This window comes from Gallinula chloropus (assembly GCF_964237585.1).
Source record: "Gallinula chloropus genome assembly, chromosome: 3".
NCBI classification, from domain to species: domain Eukaryota; kingdom Metazoa; phylum Chordata; class Aves; order Gruiformes; family Rallidae; genus Gallinula; species Gallinula chloropus.
Window position 1 is genome coordinate 4678526 of NC_140087.1, and position 16774 is coordinate 4695299.

Genomic DNA, 16774 nt, shown 5'->3' on the forward strand with positions numbered 1-16774 from the left:
ACTTCACAGGTTTGCTCAATGGAATGTTACAGTGTTGCTAGTAAAGTTATTTTGGAAAATACAGACTATCTAATGAACTTTCAGGAATTATGTTTTGTTTCTACATCTGCATATGTCCTCAGTAACAACATGGAAAGTAGCAGCAAAGGAAAAGGAATGTAAGAATTTGTATTACATCAAGTTATTGAATCCTGTTGTCAGGTATTGCATGACATAATGATATACTTGCCTGATGTAATTTTATGTGTTCAGCTTCCAAGTTTCTTCTAAAAAGGAAAGAAAGACTTATCACCCTGGTGAGAGGAAGAAATTAAGAGCTAAAACAAAGAATCAGCATGCATCAACACTAAACAAAGGTGTTAATTATATGCTGCTCTTTGTCAGAGCCAGCCCCAGTTCTTCCACTCTAGGGTTGCACTGTCTGGCTCCTTGATTTCCCTGTGGCTATTCTATGGCTTTAGGTACATTTTTGTAGGAACAAAGGCGGCAGGACCTGCCTCTCCCTATGAATTGCCACACTGCAGGCAGAGGATTATCCTGACATTAATAGAGGCAGCTCAGCGTTGCGTGGCGCACCTATTTGATCCTTTCAGCCGATAACCACAGATAAATCTTTATGCCTGAGCATCAAAGCAGCCCTCCCTGCCTACGTATCTGAATTTGCCCAGCCAGATTCTCTCAGAATTTCACAGCCATCAGCTGTGGACCCCTTAGGGATTGCCTAAATTATGTTTCTAGAAATCTGAGAGATTTTGAGGCATAGCCTCCTTTAGGATACACATAGTGTGCTGAACCAGGGGTGGGTTGTTTTTTTTTTAATTTTATTTGTATTCTAGTTAATTTTGGTTTTTTACTTCAAATACTGCAGCCTTTGAGGCATAAAATCAAAGCAGCATCTTTCATGCTGATTGCTATGACCATGTGGAAAGTTCAGTAAATTGTTGAGCGCCTCTTGGGAGGTGCAAATCTCTTTCAGTTTTTGTTTGCTCTGACAAAGTTTCAAGTGCACAGTGGGATCCACTCCGTACTCTTCCAGATAAGGCTCTCAGAAGCAATGGTGTGCAGATGAGGCACTTTAGTCCCTGACAGCAAAATATTTTAAGTAAGTAGGGGTCAAATATTACAACGCGCAATAGAGAGTGGTGGTAGCTTTCTGGTTATTTCCGGGGGTTTTGTGGGTTTTTCACCCCCTTAAACTGTTAAATATTACCAAAACAATCCATCTTAATGTCAACTATTAACAGATCACTTTGTAAGTCTCATTTAGTGTGACCCCAGTCACTGTGCACTGAGTCAGGTCAGGTGAAAGTCAGAATGAGCAGCTGGAGTGGAGGAAGGAAAGAGCCTCTTAAACTGCCCTTATCACTGGAGATAGGGCTGCACATGTTTAATGAAAGCTGCTTTTCCTACTTTCATCCTTCCTTTTCCCACTTTAAGCCGCTGCTGCCCAGCTGGATACTCTCAGAAAATTCAGTTCTACATTTCAGTCCAACTGTGACTGTTCACCCAAGGTGAACATAATTTTGAAGTCAATATGGTTTTGCCAAGATTTCCTGATCCTGCAGTCCTTACTTTCCTTGCTCAAGGGAGTAGTTCCGTGAGCTTTCCTGCAGCAATGTAAGAAATATAACAGTCATCACCCAAGGTTTGCTATGATGTCCCTGCTGTTACATCATTCCTTACTCAAATTAAAATTTTAAAAAATAGGTCATCTGCTGGGGCAAATCAGATGAGATCCAATGACGGAAATGTCTGTGACTGTTTTTATCAATAAGAATATAGTCCCAAAATATGACATGATTTATTAGTACTCAGATGAATATCTACGCTACTATTACAGAGTTATAAGGTGAAAAATATAGGTTAAATGTTCTTTTTAACAGGAGAGTTTAAATTAAAATGAGTTTTTAGCCATGAAGAGATATTTGGAAGATCATATTAATTTAAAATTCCTTAGGTTTCAATCTTTGCTGATTGGCAGAATTCCTATGAACATCAATGGGATGTTACTGTGCACCTTATTATCCCATATCATAGAATCATAGAATTGTAGGGGTTGGAAGGGAACTCGAGAGATCATCGGGTCCAACCCCCCTGCCAAAGCAGCTCCCTAGGACATATCACTCAGATAGGCGTCCAGGCGGGTCTTGAATATCTCCGGAGATGGAGACTCCACCACCTCCCTGGGCAGCCTATTCCAGGGCTCTGTCACCCTCACTGTGAAATATACAGTAGAAAAGCTATTGTTGTTGGGGGTTTTTTGGGTTTTTTTTGGGGAGGGGTGTTGAATTGTGGAAGAAATCTTATGAGAAGCTTAATACAAAATCTTCTCAGCTACAACCAAGACTAAATCTTTTCTTTTTTAAAGTTTATTTAAATTACATTTCCGCAAATCAAACAAACCAACCAAAAGAGGGGGCAAAGAAAACTCAGCTTTGTGGGCAAGAGCTGATCCCTGCCATTTCCCTTCTGGGTTAAAGAATTAGCATCGGTCCATTTCATTTATTAAGACAAACTGACTCACTGAGGCCCTATTTGCAGGTTAGTTGAAGTCAGTGCAAACACCTTCCTGATTTCATTGGCTTTACATGGGCTTATTGAGAGTACAGATTTGTACATACTTGTTTTCTCACACATATGCTCCCATTTTGTTCCAGAAAATTAGCACATAGACTTAGGGCAGATATTGCAGCCAAATTCCTTAGATTCCTTAAGGATGGAATCCAAAGCTGCAGACAGCCAGAATGATAAATTCAAATTCCTAAATGTGTAAGTAAAAACTGTTCTGAATAGTCATTAAAGGTTTTAAAAACAGTTTATAGGCACAGCCCTCTGTATGTCCTGAAAGTTTTGCCTCAGGTTATACATTACTGACTGGTATTACCCTCACCATCTCAGTAACAAGAAATAGCTGCACGAGCCCATATCAACTAATATATAAACAGCTGGATATTTGCTGAGTTGGTAAACCCTTTCCTAATTTCTACAGCTGCATAAGAAATCATGATTTGAAAGCTGCAGTTTACCACCCAAGGACTTCTGTGGCAGTCAGCATAACAGAGCAGCAATCACATAAATGCCTCAGCATCAACTAATACTGATGCTCCAGTGAACTATGTTCACTTGGACATATATGTATATACTTGGAACAAAATTTTGCGTTTATATATAACATTTATGCCATTTTTAAAGTTTAAAGTACTCCAAAGTCTGCATAATTCTGTTTTGAAGTTAGCAAAGAAAAGTAAATGGCTTTGTAGGTATGTAGGGGAGAGATGCAAGCTGCTGCAATAAAAGGAAGAGATGTCATTTCTGTAGCCTAGGAACTGTGCTAGAACAGTCTAGGACAGATGGATGAAGAACTGGGAACTAACTTATCTAACCAGATTTGAAATTTAGTCATCAACATTAAACTTTACAGCTAATGTCTCTTAGAGTCTGGCAGGGCAATGTGAGTTTTTTTCTGGAAAACTGGAGAATCCAGTAATGTCACAATTCTTTTGCACTGAGTTACAATTGGTAACTTTTCTTCACCATTCTCAAAGATAGAAATATTTATTAAGGTCTTCACTTATGCTTATGTATAGAAGAAATCAATAGACAATGAACATTTCTGAAATCAGTGTTAATTTATATTCAGAATCCTTAATTTCTGGATAGCATAGTTTATATATATATACAGATTTAATATATACATATATATTTGTAATGATTAGTGTTTAGAAAATAATTCTCTAGTGAAGCAATAAAGTTCTGTGGAAAACCTCATTGCTACAGGAGTGTAAGTACACAGAGTTCTCTTTATATTCCCATTCACTAGATGTATATATTGATTATACTGTTAAAACAATATTAACAAAGTACTGTGAGATGAAATCCTATCAAATATTTCTATCACCTGGCTGTGACTATTTGAAATGCATCTTCAAGGATAAGAAATAGTCTTTGGGATCTGTGGGCAGGGTGAGCAGTTTGCGCAGTACTGGTCCATGGAGTCAGGATGTATGCCAAAACCAAAGCTGCACACTGATGACCTGGGGCACACGCTGCACCCTGCCAGTCCAGAAGAAGAGCTGGTAGCTCTGCAGCACGGGTAGCACTGAAGTTCTTGGCTGGGAGGCTTGAATTCTATCTGGACAACAACAGACCATGTGAATTACTTGAAAGGCCAGGAAAAAACCTAAACCTATAGGTGAGACTATACCTGAAATTTGTCTTTGCACTGCCAAGCTTTATCTTCACTGAAATAGAAGCAACATTTTAAATTTACTTTTCTTTCATGACTCTTTTTTTCCTTTCTGCTCTGTTAGATCAATATGCATTCTGTCGCTATGTGATTGACATGTTTGCGCAAGGGGATTTTTATCCAGGTACTTTCCTCCATCATTGAACTCTGTTTTAATTTTCTTCTGAGAGTTTCTGCTCCTTTATGTATTAAAAGTGTGGTTTGTATTGTTGAAAGGTCTGGCAAGTGCAACAAAGAGTGTGCAAATAGATTTAATAAAGCATAAGAGCTAATGGCTGTATTATTAAAGCTTTTAATTTACTGTCTACAATGCATGAATTAAATCTAAGGTTATTTTAAAAGTAGATTCAATGCAAGGCTATAGAAATTGCTAAAATTTTCCATGCTTTTTTTTGGCTGAAATGCAAGAGGAAAGAGCTTATCTTTAATAGCTTATTGTTTTTTTTCCCCACAAATAGCAAGCCTTAACCCCAGAATGCTTCAAAAATAGAACTGCCATTGTTGTTCTTAGCATAAAAAATATCTTTGCTGATCCATCAGTTCTGTGCTTTGTCTCCTTGTTTCCCATATCTCTATGCTTATATATTTTAAGGCAGGCACTTAATTCTTAGCCAAAAAATGATGATGATGCCTGAGCATCCTCTTACAATATTAAGTCAATCCACCCTGACCTTATATAATGGACACTCTTCCTGCTGAAATCCACTGCAAGAGAACATACCATTGAGAGGGCATAATCCTAGGAATGATAAGCAATAATATTTATGAAAAGAGTCAAGGCAAGAATATTTAAGGACACACAAAAGCTTATAAGCTTTGTTTAGTTGGTTACTTGCTCAACTAACTCTCCACTGAATTGGATGTGCTTTCTTATCTCTACCTTGTGGCTTAGGTTCCCTCTCAACATGCTCAGGTCCAGTCTGGGCAGTCCTAAGGATGTAGAAAAGAGACCCTCAAAATGGGGAGAGGAAGGGCACAGGTTTTGTGGAGGGGAAATGAACAAGTCCAGGGAATTTAGGAGGGAGAGGGTTTGTGTGGCCTGTTCTCAAAGACTGACATGGAGAGACAGGGGGGTCCGTTAAAAGAGATAAAATAGTATGTATCACCTCTAGGACTTTTAAAGACAGCCAGTTATAGACCGTTCTAGGCTGTGAACGAGAGAAAGGTTAAGAAAACCTTCCAGAGACCTTCAGTTAGCTTTCATTCGGAAAATAACCCCCTGTACCAGATGTGATTCACCCTTTTCTGGCATTTCACAGCTGTACCGCTAATAAATCACAACTCAAAGACTTGCATGGAGATCTTCAAGATCTCTCTTATAGTTCTCCTGACATTTGCAAGTAGCTTTGACACATGTCAGAGCCCATTTTTTCCAGATGGCTCCCTGGTCTGTTTGACACTCTCCTAAGGCAGAACAGACATGCTGTGGGAAGGGAGTTTTGGAGAAGATTACTTTTCAGTTTTGACCTTTCCAGCTGTGAGGAAACAGGGCAGACCATGAAGGGGAGCAGTGAAATAGAGAGGCAACTCTGTAGTGATTTGAATTTCAGAAGGTAAAAGACACGACTGTCTGCTCTTTCCTCCCAGTGTTTGTCTTGTGCTATTTCAGTGTCCTATGACAGAGTTTGTGCTAAGAAATCATAGGTTAATGACTGACTGTGTCTCTGAGAAGCAAGGTAAAGGCCAGATATGCCCAGCTCTGTACTCTTTATAGAAATCATTGAGGAGAGCACCACCAAGCACGTCTCGGCTGGGGTTTGTTACTGACTTTCTCAGGCAATGTGCTCATTTCACACTGGCCTTTGTGAGCTGAAATATTACTGTGATTCATTTTCCTTAATAGATAAATGTGGGGAAAACACCAGCACACAAAGTCCCTTTAATAACCCTAATAGCCAATTAGCTGTAAAATCTGCTATATTTCATCCTTTTATTGGTTTATATATTTAATGGTAAATTACATTGCCCCAAATATTGCAGTTTAACCCAGTCAGTATTTAAAACAACCACACAGCCTTTCACTCACTCCTCCCTGCCCAGTGGGACAGGGGAGTGAACTGGAAATAGAAAAATAAATTTAAAAACAATTTTTTCATTGAGATAAAAACAGTTTAATAGGACAGAAAAGGAAGGTGATTATAATGATAATGATAGTAATAATAACAGTACTAGTAACAATAATAAAAACTATACAAGCGATGCACCACCTAAAGCTCATGTTCAGGTAGTTCCCAAGTCACTCCAGCTCTCAGCAAACCCCCTCCCAGTTGTATATATGGAGCATGACTTCATATGATATTGAATATTCCTTTGGCCAGTTTGGGTCAGCTGCCCTTGCTGTGTCCCCTTCCAGCTTCTTGGGCACCCCCTGCCTTCTCATCGGCAGGGCAGCATGAGAAGCTTAAAAGTCCGTGACTGTTTGGCAACAACTGAAAACATCAGTGTGTTATCAACATTACTCTTATCCTAAATCCAAAGCACAGCACTATATCAGTTGCTAGGAAGAAAATTAACTTCAACCCTGCCAAAACCAGAGAGACCTTGGTCCGATTCAGCTAAGGAATTCAACTACAATCCCACTGACAAGAGAATACTTTAAAACCAGGAATCGTTTCTGTTAATCTCAATACTGTCACTTGCAAAGAAAAATCCCATTTTTTTCTTGGAAAAAACTCCTTCACACAGGTAAATTAGCATTTTGTATGATTGTCTGCATAAATATGATGTCCTGTCTTCCTGAGTTTATAAGAGCAATGTCCCACTCATTAAATTGCTTAGGCACAACATATGGATTTATAATGTCAGTAATAACTATATTGTTCAGTATGTATTCTTTGATAGTGTTTTTTAAGTATTTGTATTACTGAAAAGTTCGTATTCATTATTGGCAACATTGAATTATTTTAGTTTGACATACATTTTTTGCAACAATTCATGACAAAAAGTAAACCATTTAAGATAGCATTTCGTAGTGATCAAATAATTAAAAATAAAACTCAGATCCTTGTGTCTTCTAATTAGATACATCTTTTAAAATATATAAATTAATACATTTTGACAATAACCTGAACAATCTATTGGAAGTCAGTTAATGCTCTTGTGCTGATTTTAACAAATTACTTTGAAACGCTTTTGATTTACTCAATTTTTTTTCTTGTTACTATAATCCTAGCTTTAAAAAGGGGAATTAAATGTGTGTAAAATGTACACAGTGACTCCATAAGACTCCAGAGAAGGGACAACTTTTGCTAAGCTGCTCCATGAAGCATTAACTGTTTTTCTTGTTTCTCTTGCCAGAATTTGTCCCCAATTTCATACAGATTACCTTGTAAATCACAATTGCATCAATATCAATTAACTTCCAAGATGTTTATTTTACTTTTTATTAAAGGAAGTGTCTGAGGTTCTCAGCCCTTTACAATAGATACCAGTGGAGTTTTATCCATAAACTCAGATAAGTTTTGATAAACCAGAAGTCCATCTCATGAATATCATGACTGCAACAGTGACTTACCCTGGATTGTACCGAGACATTTATAGATAGTCCTCTTGAGCTTCACCGTATAGAGTATGAAAAATTGCTTTCTGATTTGATCTGATGAAGTATGAAGCTTGAGAATATATTTACTTTCTCTCTAACATGCATGTGATAAGTGACAATTTCTCAGAGGCACTCTTGAACCACCTTTCCTCCAAAGGACAGATTTTCTGATCTTATTTATCCCTGGACTACAGTTTCTCAGCCAAGAATGGGCAGTACTGTCTCAGCATTAACAAATTGCTCTGTCCAAATATCTTTGTGCTCCTTCTGGCTGCCTGTAAATAAAAAATTAATATGCATCTCTTACAGGGTATTTTTTCCAAGTTTTACTTTTAAAATGTTAAAAACTAAAGAGGAAAGAATGTTTGTTAAGAGATGCTGAGACGCACTGGTTCTGAATGGCACCTCTCTTCCTCTAATGGCACTGGTATTTCTGGTGTCCAAGACACCCTTTCTGATACAGAAGAGCACTGACTTTCGTTTGTATAGGTTCATGGATATAGATAGTCCATTCCATGTGTTTGATAGTTTATTTGATATTCCTGATTTTTGTTCTGAGCAATATTGCTAGTGCTCTTACTTGTATTGCTATACTTTCTTGGCAAGAGAAAAAAAAATTGGTTTAGTTGCAAATTTTAGCTTGATTTTCATAACTGATTTTTGCCCTTGGAGGTTTTCAAATCCTCACCCACGTGGGACACTAGCTGGTCACTCTTTCAGCACGTAGCTCTATTTTATTCCCCCCTGTGCCAAACTCCTGTTTTACCATCCCGCCCTGCTTTCCCTGCAATGTTTGCCTGCTTGCTTTGCATTTACATTTCCTGAACTACTCCAGCAGATCAAGTTGTCCCAATAAAATGCCTTTTATATCTTGCAGCTACCTAAAGTGGATTCTTGTGTGTCTCTTGTTTGCATGCCCACCTCCGCATGTGGTTGCGCATGCTGCCAAACTGAGTGATGAGCTTCTCTTGGGGATGTGGTCGTAGTGTGGCACCCTTGTTTCCCATGGGCATCCTACATATGTATGGTCGGGTTTTGGTTTCATTTTAATTGCTTGGAAGTTTATTTCACATGCCTAAGTTTACTGTGTTCTAGTTTTGGTTAAACAACTTGCATTTCACTGTACACTGGACTCAACTGGATGATGTGTACAATCACCTGACAACAAAGAGCATGGGAGCCCAGATATTATATTACTGTCAATTTAGCCTACCTAAAATCTTTGCACTGAAGCACCAAAGTACCCTATGGAGCTTATAGCACTGCATGACTGTTTCAAATAATACCTAGACTGCAAAGGAATGGGGCCATACCATTTCTTTTAATCAGTTTACCCTCATGTGTTTGCTGTCTATTCCCATGCCTGGGTATAAAAGTCAAAGTGAAGTACAATTCTGCTAATCTCACACTGTTGAAAAAAATATGTGCCCTGGAGAAATTCATCAGGATTTCTGGCAAGAGTGCATGCTATAGGGTAAAACATTCATCCCACCTTCTCTTGAAAAAATCATCAAAGCCTCACCCTTCACACATATGCTCATGGAAAAAGGAAAAAAAGATAAAAAAATAAAAGACAAACATAGACAGCTGAGATAAATTGAGGGAAATTGTGTCAGGAATCCATAGGGAATGCTACAGTCTCCTTGATGGTGGACAGAAGTGGCAGACTGAATGTCCTTCATGTCTACAATGTTCTTCCAGGGCTTGTCTCTTCCATTGTCCAGAAGTCCTCAGTCAAAGATCAGGGTTTATTGTTATTAAGCAGTGTAGTAAGAGAATTCCAAGGCATTGTCAGTATGATATCTGCCATTTAATATCCTAAAAGATTTGTGGAGGTACTGGTATTGGAAGATGGTAGAGTATATTACTGGAAAAAAAGCCCTGAGACCATTAATTTGGAAAGTACAAATGGCTGTATTTGCTGTGGGTGGGCTGTAGCATCAGAGTTAAATACTTGCCCTCTGCCATTCAGATGGCGAAGTGCTTCAGGCTCTTAACTATTTTCAAGTGTCACTCCTACTTGGTTAAAGGCTAGTATGTGTTGTGGATGTAGTAATTAAAAGGGGTAGCTTTTCACCTTGTTACATTACATTTACATCAGAACAACTTTGATACTAGCAAAGCTGCTCTGGGGATAAGTTTCATGCAGTACAATAAAAAAAACCCCAGTTTTAACAAGTAAGAAAGTAACATATTATCTGCTTTTTGTAGGGAGAAATTCAGCATGAAAAACTGTGTTACAGACTTTCACATTTCAGAGAGAACGCTAGGGGATTTTTTTTCCAATGGAGAGATGTTTTTTGATGCTACCTACACAATACCTTCTCCCCTACAGTACAAAACAAGAAAACCAGACATTTGTTTTAGTGAAATATAAAGGGGAAAGTTTGGGTGTTGTGAAACTTCCAGTTTTACTTTTTAAATGGGAAAGGAACATAAGAACTAACATGTCTTCTCTCTCTCTGTGGGGAGAACTGTACTCCAAAACTTGCAGAGACTCATCTGGATTCATTTTTAGAGTTGGCAGTTAATTGTCCATCAGTTTATAAAAAAAAAGCTTGTTCATATGAAGAAATGCCTGTCAACAGAATTTTTTGCTGATGACATAAATGGAGATGAATGAATGAGAGTAGCATTTATTCCTCTAGTAATCTTCTGGAAGAGTTCTGAAATGAAAGAAATAATGAAGAGCAATTTTAAATATGTGTATGAGAAAATGAAAATTAAGTTTTAATTATTGAAATTTTTCTGATTTATTAATATGAAATTCTTGCAATGGCTTTTAGCTGTCATCTGAAATCTAAATATTGCTTCTTTACATTTCTATCCAGTTAGGTAAAATTATAAGACATCCACAGATGTCATTACAATGAGGTTCTCGACTATGACTCCCCTCTTGCCACAAAAGCTGTTTCTATTTGGTCAAACTCTGAATTGACATTGATCTGCTAATGGGGACGTTACCAGCACACGTTCCTGACACCATCCCACAGAGGCAAAATAGCTATCCATTATTCCCTGCTTATATCATCCCACCGTGAATCCGAGCCAGATGCTGGCACACCAAGCTGCATCTGTCAACACTTTTATGGCACTTTATTGTAACTTTGCCAAAAAATCTTTCAAACTACTTTCACTCTCCCAGAAGCTACCCAGGGAATACATGATATTCTGCTTCTGTAGAGAGGAACAAACCTCTTTCTTTGATAGTCATCATATGTATATTGTATTTATACATACTGACCGTGAAATCATATGGTGTGGAATATTCCTTTGACCAATTTGGGTCAGCTGCCCTGGCTGTGTCCCCTCCTGACACCCTCAGCCTCCTCTCTTGCAGGGCAGTATAAGAAGCTGAAAAGACCTTGACTTAGTATAAACATTGCCTAAAAACATCAGTGTATAACCAACATTATTCTCATCCTAAATCCAAAACACAGAACTTTAGCCACTACTAGGGAGAAAATTAACTCTGTTGCAACCAAACCCAGGACAACAGTTCACTGCAAGCCACTCTGAGGAGTCAGACTTAATGTAATACAAAAGAAAACCTAAACCTTTGCTGGTATAAATGAGTCTAAATTACTGATTTAAATAAACCAATTTAATCTGTGAAAGCAGAGAGAGGTACATTCAGCTAACAGAAGCATTCTTGCACTTATATTTTATTACTACTATTTCACAGTATAACTATTTCATATAGTTCAGATTCTAAAATCAAGGGTCATTTCAAAAAATTCATTAACAGTGTCTGAAAAGGCTAGTTGAGTTGTGGAGGATCATCAAAAGACTCAACCACTTCAGTTTTGAAAAGTAGCTGCTTAGAAAGTAAAGGCAAAAATTAAATATAAAAAAATAGAGCTAATAATGAATTGAGTTTCATATTAAAAAGTTTAAAATAAGTTCAAGCAGTGACCTTGTAAAACAGTTATCACATTTAATGACTCATTCTCATCATTGATTTCCAGTTAGAATTATTACAAGAAATACTGATAGTATTTCAAGTAGGTTAAAAATGGAAGCATTATAGAGCTATACAACCCTTCTGCAGTACTCAATATCATTGTCAGAAATGAATTCAATATGAAAAATATTTGCAGAAAATTATTTAAGCCAAAAGTAGTTTTATCCATATTTTTGAGGCATAGTTGGCAAGGAACAAATCAGAAACCTAAAAAACATAAGTTGTAAATGTCAGCCTATAAGAACATATGTTTCTTTTTAGAGCTTGGATAGCTTCAAGTATGGGGAAAAACACAATTCACAAAAGAGCCTCCTTTTCCAAGCCTGGATGTATTAGCTTTTAAGAATCAGTATGTTGCAAAAGAATCCAGACAATGATTATGTATATTACAGATTTTTCTGACAGTATTTCTATTTGGAACACTCGTAGGATTAGTTATTTAAAGGGATGGGATACAATTATTGATAGAGTTGAGATTGCATTATAAGCAATATTGGTAGAAAATAGTGTAACTGAAATCAGCAACACATAACTCTGCCAAACTTCAGCTGGTAGGACTCAGAACTTGCCATGACAGATTATTCTTCCACTAAAGATGATTAATGTAGGCAAAATATTTCAGCCATTTCCAACACTTAGCAAGATATCTTGTGTTGACCATTCCAAATTTGCCTCCTCCTCCCTTTCAAATGATCTAAGTGCTCTTCAACTAGTTAAAAGTGAGACTCAGTAAAGGGCTTGACATTTATTTTGCAGGTTGGAACATCTGCTCAGCAACATCCTGTTAGCAAATAGTGTAGTCAAAAACTGCTTAGAATTACCCACATGGATCCACATATATGTGCCTCTTGATTCTGTAATTATCTAACTTTGGAGAGCAAGCTTGATCTGTAGAAAGTTTTTGGTATTGTAGCACTGAGCACTACAGAACCTATATTTTAAACACTTATCAACCTAATAGTCCCTGGAGACTTTAACCAATTGCTTAATCTCCTTCATGCCTGGGAAACAATAGAGGCCATCACAGAGTTAATTAAGCCAGCCAACTACATCTTAAATGCCACCCATCTCAGGAAACCAGGCACTTTACATGGGTTGCAATCTGTCTTTGATGAGACATGACAACCTACAATCTTCTCCTTCAGTTAGTTCTATAAACCCAGGCTATATATTTCTAATATATATATTTATAAAATCATAAGTGAGCTAATGAATAAATTACCATTAGAATATATTCCTGCAACTCTCTTGGGAAAGTTAACCACCATGAAATGAATCTCTCAACTTCAATAAATACCTGAGATCTGTGCAAATTTGTCTTTAAGCATCTCCTGGCGTTGAGTATGTTGAAACATCATAAAGAAGGAAAAATACATACTGAAGGGCTTTGAGTTTTCTTCTGAGATTTTCATTGGCAAGGCAAAACCTATCACTCCATTGTGGGACTGCGAGAAGCTACTTCTCCACACCCAAATATAGATTCTTTGCTGAATGAAGCTCAGTTTTAACAACAGAAACTGTACCTGGTCACTTCACCACACAGATAAGAAGATCATAGACAGGATCTACAAATGCTTTGACAAGATATATTCCATCATGAAGCATTTCTGGCTTTGCAATAATTCCTCACCTCTCCCGCTGTGAGAACATGCGATGCAGAGGACAGAGGACTGTTCAGCTGTGACCTAAGCAACATGTGCCCTCCATTTTTTGCTTACATCTGCCTCTTGCTGCATCTAGTGTGCAGTCACAGGGAGAGTTAGCTGTGGCAGGTCCTTTCCCTTGATCATTCCCTGTTCAGGAGCTTCTTTCTTTTGCTGTACACTTTTTTTCTGCATGTATCTGCTTTGTCAAAAAAGACATGCAACTTACTGACATATAACTAGAATGAGTCAAGACTAGTTTATTTTTCTTCATCAGGAAATGCAGTTCTGCCCTCTGGTATTTCACTTTCCTTCCTCTTGTTTCACTTTGTCCTTCAACACACTCAGGATTATCTGACAGAGTAAACAGCACGAAGAGTTCAAAAGGCATTTGATGCCCACATATTAAACCTAAACAATGCTTTTATCTTTCTCTTTTCCTTTTTTTTTTTCCCTTAAGCTTGACAACAAAATCACAACAATGTGATTTTCATTCATATAATTGCCGGGGATTTGGGGAGCACCGTGTTACTAGGCAGCAGTTGCAGTATGAAAAATCATGCACAGCTTTTGATTTTAGTCCTGGAATATCTTGGTGACGGGTAGTGTCGTCTCCGTGCAGAGCTGCAAAACGAGATGCTTGCAATTCATTGCGCCTCTCTTAGATACCCAAAAGTTAATTGCCAGATTTTAACCTTTTAGCTGTCTTTATAGCCAATGGTATGAAATGGAGGCCTCCAGAGGACAATTTCATCCTAAAAAAAAAAAAAAAAAGATGCCTAAGTTAGAAAAGATGAATCACCCTCTGAAGGTACCAATTTCTCTCCATTGACTATAAATGCATCCCTCGGGTGACTTAACTAGTTTTAACTGTCTAAAAGTTAACTTTTAAATGTCTGGTTGAGAAAGAGCCTATATACACTCAAGAAGTATGCTGAAAATGTGCAAGCAAGGATTTTGCTCAAATGAAGACTTGAAATGACAAGTTTTCTCTAAGTCTTCAAATGGTATTATCAGGAGCAGCTGTTGGCTCAGCTATGAAACCAGCAGTGCCACTCTGAAAAGTATGAATAGCAATAATAGCACTGCTGTAGCATTTTGGAAGTGAGACAAGGGGAAAGGGAAGAAATCTAGAGGGAAATATAGAGGGCATTCCCTATCCAAATGTGCCTAACAGAAGTCTAAATAATTTCAACATCAGAACAAAGCCCCAGTTTTTATGGCTTCTACTTTCATAGAATTTAAGCTTTGGGACATTTCATTGCTGTGTGCTTACAACATTCTTTTTTTATTATTATTATTCTCTCTAATATAACAGTTATTTTATATCCACTTATAGGAGGAATACATAGGCATCATATGTTAAGTCAGTTTCCCAAAACTCATAGAGGAAGCCTTGAGTACGAGGGTTGGAACTCATGACAGTGAATCTGAGGACTCTGTCCTAAAAATGAACTCTTTATAGGAAAGAAACGGAAGGGGAAGGAAGAATCAGAAGTTACCAAAATGTTATTGGTTTAATAATTATCTCTAGTGTTACAGGGTTTTTTTTCCAATAGTTCTCATAATTCTTCCTATCTTTTATGCAAAACCAGGAGCTTTAGCTGAAATTGTTTCAGTCTGAAACAGTTCAGGCCACGTATTTCACCTTGCTGTAGGAAACAGCTGCTGAGGAGTATTTCACCAAAACTCATGTCACCATATGTTTTAAAGGGTGTAAATTTAGCCATGAATTTTAATATTTTTCACTATCCCTATGTCCATCTAGTTCCCAAAAAATATAAGAGCCATGACACTTTTAGAAAAAAGAGAAAGCTCACTGAATTTCTTAATCACACAGAGCCCAACTTTCAAAGGTATGAGGTGCTTAACACCTACCTAATACTTACCTCATTTTTTTCAGTGGGAGTGCAGAATAGGAGTTAGTAGCCAACACATCTGCACTTTTGGACCCTACTCCGGATATTTGATATAAGGAAATCACTCAGTTCTTCTCCATCCAACTTCAAACTGCGTTATTGAAATTCTAACTTCAGAAAAGTGGTGATTGTCGAGTGTAGACAAGACAGGCAACATAATAATTAACTTCTTGTTTCTCTCATTCTGGAAAACAGATTCAGAGAGGTGCAAAACTTCTTGTCTTATGGTCACAGCTATTTAGATTCAGTTGGACTTCCGGTCATTTCTGCATTAAACATGTTTATTTACTAATGTTTGTAATTGTGAGAGATCATAGTATTTGCAATTTGATTTTATCAGTGCTATGCTGATTTTGTTTATCATGACCTGGCACAAGCACTCTTTCTTGAAGACAACACAAAGTTTTAGCATTCTTGAAGTAGTGTCTAGATCGCTTTTCTGACCTTAGCTCTGAATGTTTCTGAGATGGAGTTGGACCAATGACAGTTTAAATGATGCTATGTACAGGTAAACCAAATTCAAATAACTCATAAATTACTGAGCAGTGATCCAATGGCATATTCAGTGTCTGTTGCATTTAACCATAACAGCTTATCAGTCCCTTCCATTCCATTTAATTGTTAACAGCAAGTATTTAATTGCAGTGTTTTCTTTTCTCTGTTTTAATTATTTTCCTGTGGATACTTCACATTGTGAAAAGGATGCATCTATACCAACTCTTGGTATTCACATTAATTTTGCTAGGGATCATTGTATATGATAACAATTTATTAAAGGTTATTTGGGGGGGGAGAGAAGAGGCTTGAATATATCTTTTCATTTTATAATCTACTTTTAAAGTCCTTTTGCACTCTGGTACATAGCAATATCTATAATAACCCATAATTTCCACACAGTAACCCATCATTTTCACTGTCCTAGGACTTAGTTCTTTGAGATCCATCCTCCAATATTTCTAAACATTATATGTTGGATTATTTTTACCTGCTAAATGTACATGATAAATAATGGGAGGAAGTGAAGAAAATTCAGTTCAAATTTCAATTTTTTCAATTCATTTTCTTTTAATGCCTGTGTCTTTTAAAGGCTGTGTGGCCTTACTTCATGTGTGATGGCAAAACTTAAAACTTAACTTTTAGCTTCCTAATGTCTTCAATCTTCTGAACACAAAAATTAGAACAGCTTTCACAAGATATGGATAGAGATAAATAGGGATTTTAGTGCCTCAATGAGGTAAAATAATTCCCAACAGATGTATTGCAAATGAATTTAACTGCACAGCTCAGCCATGCAACTAAGATACATTGCATAGATTTCTGGTTGGGACCAATCGCATCAGCTATAGGTTAAAACAGGAAAAAAATCCCACTCATAGCTCTACCCAGGCCTCTCTTGCCTGCCTAATTTGTACACATTACACACACTTACATTGTGTGAGATAAAAAGCCACAGGAAAAGAA

At 37.4% G+C, this 16774-nt stretch overlaps 1 protein-coding gene across 3 annotated transcripts in view; it reads left to right on the top strand.

The window, feature by feature from the left end:
* Positions 1–16774, top strand: part of TRDN (triadin) — a 232991-nt gene that overhangs the window by 83420 nt on the left and 132797 nt on the right. For all 3 annotated transcript variants that reach the window (XM_084262483.1, XM_084262482.1, XM_084262484.1), the window contains one exon: positions 4311–4370. In XM_084262483.1, the coding sequence (XP_084118609.1) occupies positions 4311–4370 (60 nt within the window). The remainder of the gene's footprint in view (positions 1–4310; positions 4371–16774) is intronic.